This window comes from Syngnathoides biaculeatus, chromosome 2 (genome assembly GCF_019802595.1).
Source record: "Syngnathoides biaculeatus isolate LvHL_M chromosome 2, ASM1980259v1, whole genome shotgun sequence".
In the NCBI taxonomy this organism is placed as follows: Eukaryota; Metazoa; Chordata; class Actinopteri; order Syngnathiformes; family Syngnathidae; genus Syngnathoides; species Syngnathoides biaculeatus.
Genome location: NC_084641.1, coordinates 4,285,613 through 4,306,043, shown reverse-complemented (window position 1 = coordinate 4,306,043; position 20,431 = coordinate 4,285,613). Strand labels below are relative to the sequence as shown.

The following is a 20,431-nucleotide window of genomic DNA, read 5'->3' as shown; positions in this document are numbered from 1 at the left end:
CTCGCTGGGCAACAAAAGGCCCACTAATGGATCCATTTTGTCTCACTTAAGGACAATAACTCCCACCTACACCCCCCAATATCACACACATTTTAAGGGGGGGGGGGACATCTCTATGGTGACACGGTGCCGCAACGGGTTAACACAAACGCTTCACAGTTCGGGGTTGAAATCCCAGCCCCGCCTATGTGGAGTTTGCGTGTTCTGCCCGTACCCGCATGGGTTTTCTCCGGGCACTCCGGTTTCCTCCCAGATCCTAAAAAGCATGCAACATTAATTGGACACCCTAAATTGCCCGTTGGTGTGATTGTGAGTACGACTGTGTTCTGTCTCTACGTGCCCTGGGATTGGCTGGCAACCAGTTCAGGGTGTTCCCCACCTCCTGCCCGGTGTGAGCTGGAAGATGGATGAATGCGTCGGAAGTAGCAAAGCGGTCCCACAGTATAACTGAGCTTGCTCCATGTTTGGTGATGGTGTTCTTTGATTCATTTTTGTTTCTCGAAATTTACAACCATCCAAGCATTCTGGAGGCAAATTTGCCACCCGCTGTCAGGAAGCTTGGTATCAGGTGAGGACAAACGCATAGCTGCAACCACCCATAATTGACTCGGAATAAAACGAGAGATGATTTTGAAGAACCCTGATCTCAATCAGAGGGATGCAGTTAATAATTTCAGAGCAGACAATTTTCCCTTTTACTTCCTTTTGTTGGAGTGTCAGATTTTCCACGATGTTTCAGTCACACGGACCAGTTGTGCAGTGACCGTCGTACATCACTTGACAGCATGCGGTTACGAGGGCTACGCGCCCAGTCGGGGCCCAATTAGGGAAAGCTCCAGTATCAATCACTTTAATGGAAAACTAAAAAATAAAATGGCTACTTACAAAACAAATATGTCAATAATTGTGTATTTTGTTTGTTAATTTTATACTTTACATATATTGTACATGTGTTCAGGTACTTTTGTACTGCATTTTATGGGTTATTTCTCACACTTCATGTTTTTATTGTTTGGGGATGGAAATTAGCCTTGTGCTGAATCTGGGACTGTCACAGTTTAATCAAATACTTGCTAGTAGGACAGATACCTTTATCTTTCACACGTGTGTGGATATCGTGATAAAATATTGTTGCCTCCCTGCTCATTTTTGTAAGGGCACAGCCTGCCGATGCCAGAGAAACAGATGCAAACATGGCAAATTTGTTTTCTGACAACAATAGTTCAATCTTGGCTGTGGTGCAATTGTAGAGTAGATCACAATCAGTAGTATTCAATATTGTGGCCAAAATCAAGATGTATGCTAACGTACAAGTTCAGCATTGAATGCCAGAAGAAATATTTTCATGCATGGTTTACACCACGAAGAGGCGGACTGGGTTGCGTCGCCCAGATTCTGTGCTCAGCGGGCATGTTGTTATTTGAGAGGCATTGCATTATTGAGTACCAGCCACAAAGACCCCGATTACAGAAAACAGGACATTTCCGTGCTGCAGCCCACAAACAGAAACATTGAGCGTAACTTATGGTGCAAATACAGTAATTGACAGAAGATCTTCTTCTTCTTTTCCTTTCGGCTTGTCCTGTTAGGGGTCGCCACAGCGTGTCATCTTTTTCCATCTTAGCCTATCTCCCGCATATTCTTCTCTAACCCCAACTGCTCTCATGTCTTCCCTCACCACATCCATAAACCTTCTCTTTGGTGTTCTTCTCGCTCTTTTGCCTGGCAGCTCCATCCTCAGTGTCATGATCCTGCTGCTCTAGCCCGGGTGGTGTGGGTACTGACTCCTGCCTGCCCGCTCACCTGCTCTCTTCGCCCGACGTCCCGACTACCGCTGCTGCACCTGACTGCCTGCCCGATCCCCGACCATTGAATAATAAACGTTTTTCCCCGAACTACCTTGCATCTCCCGAGTCCTGCATTTGGGTCCTACCTCTGTTCCGATGGGTCGTGGCAGTCTCCAAAACATCCAACTTTGGCTGTCCCTCTAATGAGCTAATTTCTAATCCTATCTAACCTGCTCACTCCGAGCGAGAACCTCAACATCTTGAGGTTCAGTGCCACCGTCTCTAATCCGTACATCATGGCCGGCCTCACTACTGTTTTGTAAACTTTGCCCTTCATCCTAGCAGACTCTTCTGTCACATAACACACCAGACACCTTTCGCCAGCTGTTCCAACCTGCTTGGACACGTTTCTTCACTTCCTTACCACAAACACCATTGCTCTGGATTGTTGACCCTAAATATTTGAAGTCCTCCAGCCTCGCTATCTCTTCTCCCTGTAGCCTCACTCTTCCCCCTCCACCTTTCTCATTCACACACATATATTATGTTTTACTTTGGCTAATCTTCATTCCTCTCCTTTCCAGTGCATGTCTCCATCTTTCTAATTGTTCCTCTGCATGCTCCCTGCTTTCACTGCATATCACAACATCATCTGCGAACATCATGGTCCAAGGGGATTCCAGTCTAACCTCATCTGTCAGCCTATCCATTACCACTGCAAACAGGAAGGGGCTCAGAGCTGATCCCTGATGCAGTCCCACTTCCACCTTAAATTCTTCTGTCACACCTAAGGCACACGTCATGTCACGTCTTTTGTGTACAACCTGATGTACATGTCTTCATATGCCCCTTGTTTAGCCTTTGCCACCTCTACCTTTGCCCTATGTTGCATCTCGATGTACTCCTTTCGCCTCTCCTCAGTCCTCTCAGTGTCCCACTTCTTATTTGCTAATCTCTTTCCTTGTATGACTCCCTGTATTTTGGGCTTCCACCACCAAGTCTCCTTCTCTCCTTTCCTACCAGAAGACACACCAAGTACTCTCCTGCCTGTCTCTCTGATCACCTTGCCTGTCGTAGTCCAGTCTTCCGGGAGCGTCTGCTGTCCATGGAGAGCCTGTCTCACCTCTTTCCGAAAGGCCTCACAACATTCTTCCTTTCTCAGGTTCCACCACATGGTTCTCTGCTCTACCTTTGTCTTATTAATCTTCCTACCCACCACCAGTCATCCTACACACCACCATCCTATGCTGTTGAGCTACACTCTCCCCTACCACTACTTTACAGTCAGTAATCTCCTTCAGATTACATCGTCTGCACAAAATATAATCCACCTGCGTGCTTCGACCTCCCCTCTTGTAGGTCAGTATATGTTCTTCCCTCTTCTGGAAATAAGTGTTCACTACAGCCATCTCCATCCTTTTTGCAAAGTCCACCACCATCTGTCCCTCAAAGTTCCTTACCTGGATGCCGTACTTACCCATCACTTCATTGCCGCTATTTCCTTTACCAATATGTCCATTACAATCTGCACCAATTACAACTCTCTCGCTGTCTGGGATGCTCAGAATTACTTCATCTAGTTCCTTCCACAATTTCTCTTTCAACCAAAATTGGTCAATTTCACATCCTACCTGTGGGGCATAACCGCTAACCACATTATACATAACACCCTCAAATTTAAATTTTAGTCTTATCACTCAATCTGATACTCTTTTCACCTCCAAGATATTCTTAGACAACTCTTCCTTTAAAATAACCCCTACTCCATTTCTCTTCCCTACTCCGTGGTAGAATAATTTAAACCCTGCTCCTAAACTTCTTGCCTTACTACCTTTCCACCTGCTCTCTTGGATCCATAGTATATCAACCTTTCTCCTAATCATCATGTGAACAGCTCCTGAGCTTTTCCTGTCATAGTCCCAACATTCAAAGTCCCTACACTCAGTTGTAGGCTCTGTGCATTCCTCTTTTTCTTCTGACGACGGATCTGGTTTCCTCCTCTTCTTTGTGTTCGATCCACAGTAGCTGAATTTCCACTGACGCCCAGCAGGTTAGCAGTGCCGGGGATGTGTGTAATCTGTAGGCCGGTCCCAAACCCAGATAAATGCAGAGGGTTGCGTCAGGAAGGGGCATCCGGCGTAAAAACTGTGCCAAACAAATATGAGCGTTCATCTAAACAATTGACAGAAGATGCAGCCCTTTTTTTTTTTTTTTTTAAATCTGACGCTGCCGAGATCTTCCAGCCGATTGTTTTCAGTGTAGTGGGAAGTAGGACGTGAGTTCAAGATGCAGACAAACACACAAATCACAATGTTTCACTTGTGTGCATAGTTAAACAACACGCCATAACCCTCATCATGCTTTTGTGTCCTCATTTTTTTCCTTAGGGAGCGCTTGTTAGGAAGCACAAGGACAGCACTTTGATTCTTAATAGAACGCATCAGCCAACTAATTAACGGGAACTACACATTGCTTTTAGCTGAGAACACAGACTGAACAGCATCTCAGATCATCACGCCAAATGCATCATTCTGACAGTGGAATACAATCTAGTTTTGACACCTGAGATGGGGTAGATTATAGTTTAGCGCTCGGACAGCCTTCACCTCGCCAGTCGGTTAGAAGCTCGGCAAAATCCCAGCTCTGTAGCTCAGGTGTCAATCACCTGAGCACCGATGCAGATGGATTCACATGCACCGTCATCCGGAAGCTTGTTGACATTGATGCAGTGAATGTCACGTTGTCATTAGCTGATGGCTTTCTTTTTCTCTCATATAGCTGCACCTCCCAACTCGGCTAAGTGGGCAATTGACACCAACTCTCTTGACAGTGTTTTGTACATTTGCACGTCCATTAGCACGCGTCGCTGTGATCCACCATGCCCACTCTGCAGGGCGGCAAGCACGACTGGCAATATAGCCAAGAGCCGTTTCCCACACTCCAACATAATGTACACCTACGACACCATAAAGAACAATAATGGCAGCGGGGCATGCTTTACTCATCCAACGCAACCGAGTGAATGCCTCCAAGTGCCGCAGCAGCCTTGTGTAAATTTCATTAGGAAAAAAAAAAAGAATCTTTGTGACACAACAATGAGCCCAGTGAGGATACATGGGTGCTGACGCGATCACATTGTACAAGTTCTAAGATCAGCAACGTGGTAACTGAAATCCTGTTATTTTAAATAACAACATGGAGGCCAGTGAAGCGCTCGAGTATGTCCGTGAAGGTCAGTGAAGGAATGGCAGCCAGCATTTTAATGGATCCCGAGCACATCCCTCCAGGCGGGAGTTCACTGATCCATAAAGAAAGCTGCCGGTCTAAATGAAGCTACAGACACGCGCCGTTATCTTAGCTTGCTTGACCCGTGAGGGGGCACGAACTGAAATACTCGTCTGGAGTCCATCCCAGCTAACTTGGGGAGGGGCAGAGAATACTTGCCTTGCTGATTGGCATGAGAGAAATCAAGCGGTTGAGGCGCTTCAATATGGCATATTTTGAAAAAGTGAATTCAGACTTTTGTTTCTGAATATGTTTGACACAGTTACAGAAAATTGTTGCCAAAGACTGACATCTATTTAGAACTTAGTTTTCACCGTGGGATGGTGTGGGTGGTGTTGGCCCCTCCTCGAGGTGGCCACTTTTCACCACGCCTCGGTGGCGCTCAGGACCTCCATAGTGCTGCAAAGCATGCTGGGAGCATATAAATATCATTTAAAGTGCATGTTTTATGCCAATTATTTCTCGAGTCATTATTTTATTTGTTTTGTTTGCTAGTTATGCTATTGTGTGTGTTGTGGTGTGATAATTTTAGTTTTGACGTGACACTGTGAGTGTGTACATTGCCAGTAATGACCTACCTACACAGGCAATGTGTGGGGCAGTGTAAGTGCTTTCTGTTTACAGATGGGAAATGCAATTATTCTTCACTGCCTCATGAGCACCATCATACGGTATCTTACATACGCGCTAAAACTCTTGCTGGCATGCATGCTAACAGTATCATCAGTGTGTTTAAGTGTACTATGTTGGAAAAGTCACACAACAACATTTGTAAATGTTGGGACTCAGTGTGCACACAAGATGCACCACAGTGTAAGATGCCACATTTAATGTGGCGCCTCGGCTATTTAGAAGAGAATTTAAGACCTTTACAATTGTGAAAATATGGTAAATTTAAATTAAAAAAACTTTGAGACCAAAATCTGCGTGGCCACGAACGGTGAACTGCGAATGGGCCAGGCCTCACTGTAGTGGTATTTACCGGCTTGGTTTAAGCACCAGCGCAGTGTACGTCTATGTTGGTGCACCTGCCTCACAGTTGTGAGGACTTGGGGTTCAAATCCCACCCCTGCCTGTTTAGAATTTGTATGTTTTTCTCCCGTGCCTGCGTGGGTTTTCTACAAATTCTGTGGTTTTCTCTCACCTCCCAAAAACGTGTGGTAGGTGTATTGAAGACTCTAAATTGTGAATGTATGGTTGTTTGTTTGAATTCACCCTGCGATTGGCCGGCGACCAGTTCAATGTGTCACTGCCTCTTGCCGGAAGGTAGCTGGGACAGCTTCAAGCATGCCCGTGACCCCAGGGAGGTTAAGTGGGACCTAAAATGGATGAATGGTTTCAGCGCATTCAGTGGACACAACCACAAATTTTGAGAATGGAGAGAATGGCATGATTGTCTTGGATTGTTTTGGACTGTAAATGAAGTTTTCCTGGGTATGTAAAGGTTAAATTAAATGAACTTCGAATTTGGCAGTGTTGTTAACAACGCTTTTCACTGTAGTGGATCAAACTTCAAAGATGTATTTTCATTTTACAGCTACTGCCAGTTACTACTAACTCTTCCTTGACAGGCTAAAAATTGAAAGACTAGAATAACAATAATCTGGTGCTTGCAAAAACAACTCAAGATGAATACAACGTGCACAATCGATAAAAGCTAATCCCAAGAACTGCATTCACACTTACAAACATGCACCGGCTTAAGCAAGGATGGGAAAAATAGGCCCATTATACAGTAATCCGAAATGTGGGCTTTGACATTGCAGCTACCAGCATCCGTGGGTGTCAACGAACAAGCGAACACAAGACAATGCTTGTAATCCCGTTAAAGGATTAAAGGCTTGGGCGCACACACATGTGCAACACATAAAATATGGCCGCATTTTGTCCGAGAGTTGCTCTGACTTGTTCATTAACACTGAACCAACAAACTTCAATTGCTTCCAAGATACGTTCACTTTAAAGCATTGTGTTGAAGTGGAAGGATGCCATTGAAGAATGGCACAAGCGTCATGTGCACACAAAGAAACAACACCCAATGAGTCTGAAGCTGTAGGCAATGCGCTTGAGTTGTAGACATCTCACTTAATTTGCATCACCAACAAAAAGAAAACATAAATTACAGATGTTTTTCAAGTAGAAACACAATGCAGTGGGAGAATCCTTCCCGCGTCGCGGTCAGATAAAGCGTCACAAAACTGTAAGTGATCATTCGGCTGGTTGTATTCCTTGCTTCCGTGCTTCCTTCCTGAGGTGCTAATGATTAAACTCTGTGACTTGGGAATCCCTACGCAAACCCCCCCCCCAAAAAACAAACAAAAAAAAAATTAAAATTAACCTTCGGAATGTTCCGCAGTGCAGCTCAAAGGAAAGAAGTGTTTCACCGTGTGGGCCGTGACACGGTACAGGGACAGTGCTTGTGAAACCTCCACTTGAACTACAACTACCATCAGCGCTCAGCCTCTCTGGAGCCACATAGACTGCTTTCAAATGTTCCTTTCTTGATTTTCAAGATGTTTAGACCAATTCTTCATGGTGCACCTCTATGGGGTGTAACTAAAAAAAAAAAAAAAAAAAAAGTTTACATACATCACATGCATGCATCTCAAGCTGATTCTCCATTTATGATCGGAGTCTGTTCTTGTAGCCAAAAGTAGAAGCAACCATACATTTTAAAAAGTACAACATTCTTTTGCAAGATAATCAATTAATTTATTTACATAAATTTACATTATTTGTTAATGGTCAGAAGCTTCAAAGGGGAGAGCCACACTGTATTTTGATTTAAATCTCACTAACGATGCACACATACACAAAATTGGTCATGATGATGCGCTGGCAGATTTATGTTTTACATATGTACCAAATATTTGTTCTATCAGTTCTACCTTCAACTTAAACACGTTTTATCCAGTTGTGGCTTCTAGTTTTCCCGGTCAGGCTGTTCCTCATATGATGATGTTTCTAGGGCTCCATGTGAACTTAGATAACGGTCTTGTTGTGTCTCTTTGTCTCTCTCACTTTTATATAACAAAAGGACTTTTCGTCTGATCTTTAGTCAGGGGTGACAATTGGCAAGACTTGTACCTTTTCCTCTCTTTGCAAAGACTTTCTTTTGTAATAAAAATCCACAAAGATAAGATTGTCTCCTTGCTTCTGGTGTCAGAAAAAGATATTGCCAAAACAATGAAAAACTCAATGATCACCGAAATGACTTAGTCATTGAAGTAATGCAATGAGACTGCTTCATTTTACTGCTCCAATAAAATTCCATCCATCCATCCATTTTCTTTTCTGCTTATCCTCACGAGGGTGACGGGGAGTGCTGGAGCCTATCCCAGCTGTCAACGGGCAGGAGGCGGGGTACACCCTGAACTGGTTGCCACCCAATCGCAGGGCACAGGCAGACGAACAACCATTCGCACTCACAATCACACTTGGGGGCAATTTAGAATGTCCAATTAATGTTGCATGTTTTTGGGTTGTGGGAGGAAACCGGAGTGCCCGGAGAAAACCCACGCAGGTACGCGGAGAATATGCAAACTCCACACAGGCGGGAACGGGATCGAACCCGGGTCCTCAGAACTGTGAGGCCAACGCTTTACCATCTGATCCACTGTGTCGCCTCCAATAAAATTCTCTAAGAAAATTTAAAAAGTTAAATTGGCTCACCCGCACAAAACAAGATGAGGTTATTCATCTACAGTGTTCTTTTCCAGTGAATTTTAATGATTTGAAAATCAGAATTTGCTTGTGCAGCTTTTAAAACGAGCAGATCTGGACACAAACAAAGGCACACTCCACCAATAATAGCTGCATAATATGCTCATGTGGAAATAATACCCCAAACACCCAAGCATTAATAAATTTTCCATCCATCCATCTTCTCACGCTTATCTAGAGTCAAGTCGCGAGGGGCACCAGCTTAAGCAAGGAAGTCCAGACTTCTCTCTTTGTCCATGGGAGCCCAAGGGGACCCCAAGATGTTCCTAGGCAAGCCGAGAGACATCGTCCCTCGAGCGTGTCCCGGGTCATCTCCGGGGTCTCCTCCCGGTGGAACGTGCCCGACCCACCTCATCTGGCTCCTCTCGATGCAGAGGAGCAGCGTCTCTACTACTGTTTTTTACCCCAATGACTGAGCTTCACAGCTGTTCTGTAGCTGGAAAGCATGGACACCTAGCGGAGGAAATTAATTTGGGCCACTTGTATCCGCCATCTTGTGAGCATCGCCGAGGGGCAGAACAGCGTTGGACCGCTAAATCGAGAATCTCCTTCCCGACAAGAAACCGGTAGTCGGCATTACTGTAGACGCCCTGGCCCTGCCGCTCTGTTTTTCCCTCACTCATCAACAAGACCCGAAGATACTTGAATTCCTCCACTTGTGTCAGGATGTCATTCCTGACCCAGAGAGCGCAATCCTCCCTTTTCCCACGGAATATCATGGTCTCATATTTGGAAGGTGCTAATTTTCATACTAACGGTTTTTATAAACAATACATAAACACTGCACAATATAATGGTATCATATTGTAAAATATACATGACCGTACTTAGTTTAGAGTAGCAAAGTTCTGTCTTGTTTCTAACGCGTGGGTGCTTGTTTCATTTCTGTGATGGCCCTGGGAAAATGAAAATGTTCCACAACACTCGAGGTGCGGCCTTTGAGGGCCCTTGTAGCGCCCAGCGGGTGTGAGGATTGGCGGGGTGGGGCGTGGGGGAGTGTATTCATTCAACAGGATGGCTTTCCTCACTGCAGGCGGCACGCTTCGAAGATGTCGTCCAGTGAAGTCGGGTGGAGTTCACTTATTCTCACTTCAGTTTGTAGGACTCTTGAGAGAGCCTTCTTGTCGCTCTCTGTGCAGTTGCAAAACCATTTTATGATACTGAATGTTAAAATACTCTCAAAGGAGCAGTGCTCGAGGCTTTTGTAGCAGCTCACCAGGGCAGTTATTTTTCTTTAGTGTCTGTAAAAATGAAGACAATGTGCTTTTTTGGCAACTGCAGGAGATCCGATCGACCTTCTTTCTTGTGAAGTCAGGTATGATTTCTTTGTTTTCCTGATATTCTCTATGCGCCAAGGTACAAAACTAATCTGCCAACTTCAGCGTGTAAATGGTATTGTTGAAAGTTGAGATCCGTCCCACCACAGCAATGCCATTTGTAAATTTTATTGCTTTACTTGACGGCTGGATTTTTTTGTATTGTAGCTGGAGCAGCACAATGGACTCACCATGCAACTTGTATTACATTGGCACCGAGATACAAATTAGAGAAAAGATTGGTCTCTTTATAGACAGTTTGGTAGAAAGTACTTGAGTTTGAGTGATCATTGTGGGTAGCAACAATTCTGTCTATTCATGTAGGTCTCTGTAAAGTGTGTGTTTTTTCACAGCTTTGTTTTACATCCCTGAACAAGCAACCTCCGAGTTAGTTTTTAAATATGTTCACACAATAAACATGTTGTTACTGTACATTGAAAGAAAAAGAGCAGCACAGTTAACCAAAGGTTGTCTTACCTAGTGATGAAAGTTGTGTGTCCGCATTGGCCAAGTGTCGACGTCAACACACCGGGGGGAGGTCAGCATGGTAGGAAAAAAAAGAGTCAGTGTCAGTTCAGAATCAATTGTATTTCAGTAGATTTTCCAAAACTAAAAGTTGAGTCACATCACTGCAGTTGTTAGTAAGAAAAGTGGCTACATCATATTGTTGCCGTTAAAGTTTTTTTTTTTTTAAACAAATCAATCCGCTAGGTCCATCCTTACATGTTCTGTTGTGTTGAAAATAGAAAAAAATGAAACTTAAAAACAAATATATCAACTCTTTTAACCACTTTGAGTAAAACCCATTTGTTGAAAAAATTAAAAAATGCAATATTGCTTCAGATAACAAGAAACTGGTCAGCCACGAAGGAAAGTTTTCATGCAGAATCTCTTCTGCTTATTCAACTGCTTTAGTCAGCTAAATGTTTCATTTTTTGCATCACTTAGGGCGCTTGACCTTTGAGAAAGAGTTCAGCAAGATGATGTACCCACAATCATTAAAGACTTTTCTTCTAGTTAGAGGGTTGCTGGGACCACAGACGTTGAGCTGGCTGGCTGGGGCTTTGTCCTAAGACTTCCATGAGAGTGTAATAAAATAATAATTTTGTTTCCTATTAAATATGAGCAATTAAACTAGATTTTTTTTTGGGGGGGGGGTTTACACTGATGTTAGTGCACAACTGTATATGATTGCAATATAAGATTTAAGAGTTATAAGCTGTTCAGCTCTAGATTAGTGAAAAATACCATGGCAATAAAACACTTAAATTCTTCTTAGCGTCAATCCAAACTATATATATACACATATATTTTTTTTTACAAATGTTTCATACAAAGCTTATTATGAACATACTGGATCTCCTTTGATAGTAATGATGTAGCTAAAATTGTTATTTCAGGACTCAATGCGTTTGGTGCCAATATTGAAGTGAATAATTCTTCTCTCTCATCCCTTCTTGCCAAAAATACTCAAAGACAATGAGACCTCTTTTATTCTTTTGAATGACCATTATTTCACTGAGCCAAACTCGAGTGGTTTGCAAGAGACATTCATCATCAGATAAATGCTTTTCTTTACAATAACCTCGACACTCAGACTGACTCTGAATAAGGATTCATGAGGGACAAACATTTTTACACCGTTTCATCTGCGTCACCATAGCCGTGGTGAAATTCCACCCTGGAGGTCAGAGACAGAGATGTTTTTATCTATAGCTGTCTCGTGACAAATAGTTATAGCGTCAATAAATATACAGTAAATGAAAAATTCAGCCAAGCAGCCACAATGAGGACTCATTACCATCTGACTCTCCAAGAAAGCCAACGTGCAAACATGTTGTCTCTCGGCCTGAGTGCAAGCTGGAGTGTGTTCCCAGCCCAAAGACATGCAAAATTGCTATTTTGCTCAAAAACAAACTCACTTCTGTTTAGAACTTGTTTGTATGCAAACTGTAAAACAGAGAAGCTTGCTATTTTATCTGCCATGCCAAAGATGGTTCCACATGAATGGAAAAAAAAATGTGAACCAACAGCAAAAACGTAGCCTGGCGTCGAGCTTGGTGTTATCGCTAGGTCAACGAACAAGCGCAACAAGATGGAGAACATTGCGGCAAGAGTCCTTTCATGTGCATACATAAACACAGTGCTGTAACATTGCTGTTGCTTCTTGTCGGTGTGCATCATCATTAAATGTATGCAGGCGGCTGGTGTGAGTTCCTAATAAATAGTAAATAGGAAGACCACTAAAAAAAACTATGCCTTTAAATATGGAGTAGATTTGAGGTGATCACATAATATTTCCCAATTCCAAAGGACACTAGAGGAACGTGACAAAGCCAAGTCCACTGTGGCGAAACTGACTTGTAACAAGGATGAACCAGGCTAATAATGCAAAGCCCTGACCTACCAGTGACCCAATTCACACGTTTTTCAAGATAAGAGCTGTGGTCATGATTTTTTCATTAAACATGAGAGCAAAAATGGGAGCTACAAGCACTAAATGTTAGCAGCGGACTCAACTCAAGCACCAGGTTGCCAACTATTCTTCAAAACAAGTTCAAAAAAATAACTTCACCTTTGGAAAGTCCAGTAGCTTTATGTTCGCACACAACAGAAAACACCATAGATGGGCACACAAATAGCATCGGTCTTGTTAGGCAAGGCAACACATGTAGAGAGATAATATATATTATATATAATTCTTTATCCTCCACATTGCATCTTCCTGAGCAGTTATGGCCATCTCAATGTATAGCCACGTACAACATGTCTGTCTTATACTGCCCCCTTCTGGTCGCTGCATGCACACCAGGAGCTGGGCAATAAATTTGATGTTGTTTTTCTTCTGATACATGTTTTTTTTTTTTTTTTTTTGGTGAGGGGGGCTGTAAACAGATGAATGTCAATTACACACATTTCTATTGAGAAATCTGATTAGAGATACAAATGTTTTGAGTTGTCAGCGTGGCAATACAAAAAAATTCAACTCAGAAGTCGTAGAATCAAGTTGGGCCAGAGTCAGCAGCATTTCATGAGCTGATTGACAAGGAGAAATTCTGAGCTGGAGTGTCGAAACTCAAAAGTTAGCCAACAGCATAGAGATCTATTTCAGCAGCAAAAACTGTCAGTGGAGCTCTCCTCCCTGCTTGCTGTCACACTTTAGCAGACATCAAGCTGTTATTAGAAACAGCATAGCCTCAGGAATGACTGAATTTTTCATTATTTTTATGGGTTTTAAAAAAAAATTATATATATATATATATATATATATATATATATATATATACACACACACACACACACACACACACACACACACATACATACATACACACATTACCTGCCAGCCTGCACAAAGTGATCCACCGCTGCTGCCTCTTTGATTGGATTAGGTGCCTGTGTGTTTTTGCAGCGCGGCAGGCAACCCCACGAGCAGTCGCATGGGCAGGCAGGCCAGTCTGGCGGGGAAGAGTTATTAGCTGCAATGCTAATGATCTCAGAGGCGGAGACATGTTTATTTGCCCCTGGCCTCTCAAGTCTGTGTAAAACCACTCTGCTTCCTGGATGAAATTAAAAGCAACACCTGGGCGGCGTTTCACTGCATTTACTGCTGTATTTTACTGGGTTGTAATTCTTCTACCAGGCTCTTGGCCAAGTCATGCTGAAGGCAATTGAACTTCCTGTGATTGTTTGCAAAAACAAAAGAAGGCCCGCTGTGGGATTCGGAATGACATTTTTCTGTCTTGAACTCAGTTCCAAAACAGTGTCATAGTGGTGTCACCACATCATAGCAATGAGTCACAAGTTAGAGGTTCATCACTAGCAGCATTTGCCTATTCCAATGTTTTCTGGAGCTGCATATCAGAGGAGAGATTTACATATTAGGTCACTTCATCCGGCAGACAAATGTCGCAATTGTAACACGATGTACTTGAAGGTCACAGGGTTTGAGGAAGCTTTTTCAAGAACAACCGTCTCCAAAATGTGAAGGGCACTCTTTCTGGGTTAATAAGACTGGACAAGAAACACGTCATCAATGAAGCAGACTCCAGGAATAAAATAGTGCATGTTCGAGAAAGTCAACACATTGGGGGTGTACATGAGTTCAAATCAAAGAAAGGCTGACAAAGATGATTCAAGAGTGGTCAGGAGGACCAGCTAGTGAAGATAGTATTAAAATCAGCTCAGTTAATACCATTGCCGTTACCAATTTTTTGTTTTTTTTTTTCTGACTTGAGGCAAACAAACTGACTGCATAACTACTAACCATCTCGTATGGGTTGAAATGCCAAGATGCTGGTGGATCAACATTTGCATGACCTTTCTGACTGCGTCTTTTGTGAATTAATGCAAATTGAACATTATTTGGTCAGAAGAGCAGTGTGGGCAGTAGAATATTACAGGTCAGGTAATTGAGCAATCAATTGTTCTTTGTGAATTTATTTGTTTGAAGTGCTCATTCCGGGATTTATTTTTTTCTAGAAATTCCACAAATATGGTGGCCACTTTGCGTTGCTAACAAATTGTAAAACGACTCCTAATATCAGACCCGTACCCTCCTACTTTCCTGCTCATGTTCATGTGACCTGGTGAATCTGTGTGTTGATCGAAGTTTTTCTATGATTGATACCTAACAAGAAAATGCGTCCCGATCCAGTGGAAACTGTTTCTTCTTCTGTGCCCTTTGGCACAACCTTCCTGTGGGAGAGGAGCTCGAGCGGACAGTCAAATTTATACAGAGGCTTTTCTTTTTATTTTGTTAGAAGGAGCTTGTCCCCAAAAAGGTCCCGGTGTCCCACCTTTATTCAAACCGACAACGCAGAAGATCTCCCGTTACTCAAACACTCACTTGTACACGCTGTCACTTGAAAGAGTTTACAGTCAAATTTCCCTTCGGCATTAATAACTCAATGGTGAAATCTTGGGAAAAACACAAAAACAAAACAGAGTGACAAGAGAAAAAGAGTTTTCCTTCTTTGAAATATTATTCTGTGGCTCCATGGACGTTTTCTTTTGTTGTCTATGTAAGATCGCTCCAAATGTGATGGCACCAACTACCACTTTATTATCATCTTCCAAGTCTGTCTTCAGAGATGAATTTTCCCATCATAGCTACGCAGACAGCCATTATGTACGGCTGACCAGCTCCTCACCCGATGGTCTCCTGAGCGCAGCTGGGAGGATCCCGCCGTGAGTCATGCTCGCATCCGACATCTTGTGTGTATTCTGTGCATGCTGTTACGTTTCCAGGGAATTTGCAAAAGTTGCTGTGCAGCAACTGGAATCAAACTAGAACTACCTAGATGTGGCCAAACTTAAGCATAGCAGGCGTCATGCAACTTTTTATAATCATCCATAATTCGTGCTATCGACAAAACAACGAGCTAACTCTGAGTTTTCTGTGGCGCTTATCCTCTATGAGCGTGTTGCTGATCCTGACTGACTTTGGGCGAGAGGCGGGGTACGCCCTGGACTGCTCCCTAATCATCTGCAGGGGATATTTAATTACACAAATAACCATATTTAATTATACAAACCCACATCACACCTGCGGACAATGTAGAGTCTTTCATTAGCATAACCAAACATGCAGGTTTTTGTAATGCAGGAGAACGCTGCAATATGCACGAGGAGAACATGAAATTTCCTCATATGAAGGCCTGAGCCCAAATTCAAATCTGGAACCTCAGGATGCAGACTTGCTCACTCAAAGTTGAGAAAAAATACGGTCTGCGGGCCACATTCGGCCTTTTGATTAATTCAATCCGGTCTGCCAAAGTTTGGCACAGAATTGCTCGAATCATAAGAAAATCATGACCACATTGATTGAACCACGTCTGTGATGCCAACTGGTTCCACCAGGTGGTAGGTCGAGTGATAAAGTGAGTTGACTTTGGTGATTCAGTTTCTCTCCACTTCATCACTGAACACTTCGACCACTATGGGAGTGGACCAAAGAGGAAAAAAAGTCAACAGTGTATGCTGGGTAGTGATTCTGCTACTTTAGAAAATAAATGAAGTGATACATCAATTTCCCCAACACACTTAACAAAATGCAATTACTCACAGGTTTGTAACATTTCTCATCAAAGCGTGACTGTATGCTGACGATTCAAGGGTTCATCACCTTAACATTGGTAAACATTTAACAACACACACAGAACTTGCAGATATAAGTATCGTGGGAAGAAAGTGATTGGGAGGTGATTGTGACTCTATAATGCACAATGATGGTGCAACACATTAAAAGTGTAAAGAAATGTACAATTTCACTATCGTCACACAATTTCTATTTTCCTTTGTGTAAAGGGTATTTTTTTGTTGTTGTCAATTTTTAAATCTACGTAAATTATATGATTTATTGGCATGTTAAGTGTGCAATGATTTGTGGATCATCCCAACTTGCACTGTCATAAAGCAGTCATGGAGGTAAAGGACCGTATCACTCAAGGATTTACAATACTTCAATAATATTTACAATGAAACGTGAGAACTTTCAACTTCAATGTGGCCCGGACTATGAGCTGGTTTCACATGCTTAACGGCTGACGTCACGCGAGTAATTGCTTCACCTCGGCTTCAATTACCCACAGTTTTGCTGATTAAACAGTTCTGTAATGTTGTCACCTTTTCTTCCTCTTTACATCAAAATGACGGTTGGTTGGTGTTACTTTCACGTCTTCATACACGCACGATCATACACAGTTGCCTTCATGAAGCACAATATCTATCTATCTATCTATCTATCTATCTATCTATCTATCTATCTATCTATCTATCTATCTATCTATCTATCTATCTATCTATCTATCTATCTATCATACTGTGTTTTCATGTCAATTCTGCTACTGCTTTAACACTAATATTTAAGTTGCTGGTTCATGTTGATGTAACTAACTTGTGTGGCATACATTACCAAGTAATGAGTACAGTTAGCTGAATGATTTTTTATTTAGTTTATTTTTTTTGGTAGTGGATATGTGCTATTCCTGCCACTTGGCAGTTGCTGTTCTGAGAATTACCACAACAAAACCAACACCCAACTTTGATACACTGGTAGAAAAAAATGTGATCAACAACAACACAACACAGTTCCCATTATAACTAAATCAAAGTATTTACACTGCAATGATTTGTTGTTGTTGTTGATGTTCAATTTTCACATATAAGCATCTGGTTGTGACTTGGCCCAGCTGTCAAATTTTAAACACCCCTGTGCTAAGTGCTAGTGTGCCATGCAGCATTTAATAACGTGTAATTGTACTTGACGGGCTGTCCCTTGTTGCCTGTGTCTTCTTTCTCTATAATATCTACTTTCGACTTCATGTAAATTGATTCTTTCTTTCAATCCTGAGATTGAATAAGTGATTGACAACCTATGTGCTAAATGCAACTGAATCTATGAGGAGAAAAAAATATATTCTCAGAACTGGAAAAAGAGAACTAATGCTGGTTCATTTTGACAACTAAAGGATAGTTTCAGAGAGTTGAGTGGAATCCAAATAAAACTTTGACCTGTTCTAAATGCGGTGCCGGTCAAATCATTCTGAATCCAATCGATCAAATGTATCTGAAGCGTAGCCCCGAGTGGGATACAACAAAAGACAAGTTTGAGCATCTCAGCTTTCTCGCACCTAACAATATAAATTGATGACATCCGCAGATGTCCATACATGGAAAACGAAGCCAAGCAAAAGCATTGAATGCTGTGCTCTTTATATCATGCTTGACACACAACTAAAACGTGAAAATGAATTCAATATCTGTATGAGTATCTGCAGTGTCAAGGAGGAAGAATACAGTATCAGAAACCTCAAAAATTGAAAAGGTGTGCAAGGAAGGTGAAGACCAATGTAGAGTATGTACAGTATATGCAAGACTACTTTTGTTGTCTATATTTCCCTGAATTTTATTCAACTTGAAACCACCCTTTGAAAATTGCCGCATCCTTCCAATTCTTTGAAAAAGAAAGCAATGAATTGATATTCTATTGAAAGAGGTTTGGCTGCCATTTCAGCTCTGGATGGACATGCAAATAACACCAGAGAGGACGACGATGCCGCATAAATCCTCTTGCCCATGTTGACAATTCCTGCTGATTCAAAGTCTCGCTGCAATCAAACCCCACTGAAGCTGCACTTCAAGAATCTACAATCATGCCCTTGTTTGGCACACGCCAACAAGAATCTTCAAGTGTTTTGATTCATCTGTATGCGGTGGGACCTCTGAAATCAAATTCCCACAATTTGGGAAATTAGCCCAGAAAGTTACATAAAAGTGTCATTTAAGCATTAAAATGAGGGGTCCATAGCGTTTTGTTTTTTCTTTAGATTTGCATTAACTTTGATAAAATGTAAAAGCATTAGTTAGAAACTTAGGTACTCATACTGTACAGTTTGACCCTAATTTCCACCGACTGCTATTGGAAAAATTGCTTTGAAATCTGAACAAAACCATTACCTGCATCTGAAATCGAGGTGTATACTGGAGTGCAGAGGTTCCACTCTAATGTCATATTCAAACATCCCTCTGGATTTCTTTTCTCATAAAACATTGCTTTGGCTGAAAATAATTACCTGTACTGCCAGATGAAAGTCAAACAATCAACTAAACAAATAACGATGAGATAGCATCACATACACTGAAAGCAATCCATTCGTCCGGGAGGAAAAAAGAAAAAAAAAACATCTGTGGGGCACTTGTTCTAATCTCCACCAGAGAAGAAAGAGGCTGCAATGTGGACAAACCTGGAGTTTATTTTGTTGTGGCAAATCACCAGCACCCATAATTACAGAGTATGTGGGGGACGACTCTCTTGTGGGGACCTTGTCGAAATCTGCCAATCATAAGAGCAAATCAACGTTTTGACCACAAAGCTTTGGTGCATTGGTGACTTCCGAGTAGAAAATATTTTTTTTTTTTTTTGAAAACAAGCATCATTTGTTGTCACTGCATCGCATTTGAACCATGATTTATGCCACAAAGGCAAACATGATGACAGCCCACGGCTGACAGGGTGCTAGACAACAATATTTTCCAATTGGCCGCATCGATGTGGAGAGGACCAAAGTGAGCTATTTTTCTATGGCGCCCTTTGATACACAGTATCTTAAATAAAATGTAGATCCTTTCTAGATGGCTAACTTTGTGTCCCATCCTACTGAGTGGTTTGGTGATTTGCATATTGTACTTCATCCAACGTTCCTTTTCTTGGCTTTCAGAGCTTCCGCAAGCAACCAGCACACGTCCACCCTCTTCTTTCTTTCCGCCGTAGTATAAAAACACAAAAGCTACAATACATGCTGGTTTAAAAGCTTTTTAATTGTGTGAGTTTGGCTGTATCCACCTGCGCACGTCATTAGAAGACTGTGGTGAATAGGTGCCATTATTTTCCTGACAGCAAGACAGGAGCCATACAGATCTTCCCTCATTATCCTTCAAGGCTGAGCACCAAAAGAAACTAAAGCAGCACTGAGCTCTCAGATAATTTATTTGTACAGGCACTTGGATACTTCACGAACAAATCCTTCTTATGCACGTTGGTCTGTCTGGTGAACAATTTAGGAGTCACACGGACAAGATTATTTTGGGAGGGGGGCGCAGAAGAAAAACATGTCAATAAACGCCCCCTAATTCCAATTAAATGTGTTGACTTGGATTCCACGGCTCTATTTATTTTGTTGTACTTGGGACGCCTGCATTGTAATGGATTTCTGATAAGTCTACAAAAACCTTAGGATCTAAAGGGGAAAGGAAAATAAAAACAAGCACAGGCTGCCAGTGGCTTAAATCACAGTGAATGTGTGTGCATGTTGGCTTCGCTCCGGATAGAAAGCCTCCACCTACACCTGACTTAAAAGGAAAAGCGTCTACAGCATGCTAGGACAAACAAGAGAAAGGATGTGGAGCGCGAGTCTGAATGTTTGGAGAGGCTGGTATGGCAAAGGGACTTTTACTTTAGGGAATTTTTTATAAGCTATGTGTTCAGGTAAGAGAGGAAAATAAAGACTTTTTTAAAATGACAATTTTGCTCCGAAAGGTGTCGTGTTTAGGAAGTTTCCATCTGATCACTTTAACCCCCGGAAATCCTGTTTGTGAAAACGAATACTTCTTCAATTACAACCACTGAATTCTACTTTTCAAATCATTTTTTAAGATATAAAATGTGCTCAAAGCTTTCTGGGATTGATGACAAAGAATGGTTGCTCTTTGCCACGTACATTGTTGCCCTGTCATGTTTGTTGAATTTTTAAACTTTTATTGTTCCCATCTATTGTAAACTTCTTTTAAAAAAAACAAAACAAAAAAAAAACGCTGCTG

General features: G+C 42.0%; 1 protein-coding gene across 7 annotated transcripts in view; it reads right to left on the bottom strand.

Annotated features, from left to right (window-relative positions):
• LOC133504891 (neural cell adhesion molecule 2-like) overlaps nt 1-20,431 on the bottom strand; it is a 229,684-nt gene that overhangs the window by 93,594 nt on the left and 115,659 nt on the right. For 3 of the 7 annotated variants that reach the window (XM_061827631.1, XM_061827611.1, XM_061827621.1), the window contains exons 2-3: nt 18,859-18,947; nt 13,452-13,569 (exon numbers count right to left, since the gene is read on the bottom strand). The exons of 1 other annotated variant lie outside the window; for it this stretch is intronic. In XM_061827631.1, the coding sequence (XP_061683615.1) occupies nt 13,452-13,569; nt 18,859-18,947 (207 nt within the window). Of the gene's footprint in view, nt 1-7,410; nt 7,629-10,588; nt 12,664-13,451; nt 13,570-18,858; nt 18,948-20,431 lie in introns of those variants that run through there. 3 more of the 7 variants (XM_061827648.1, XM_061827656.1, XM_061827663.1) reach the window with 3 other exon arrangements.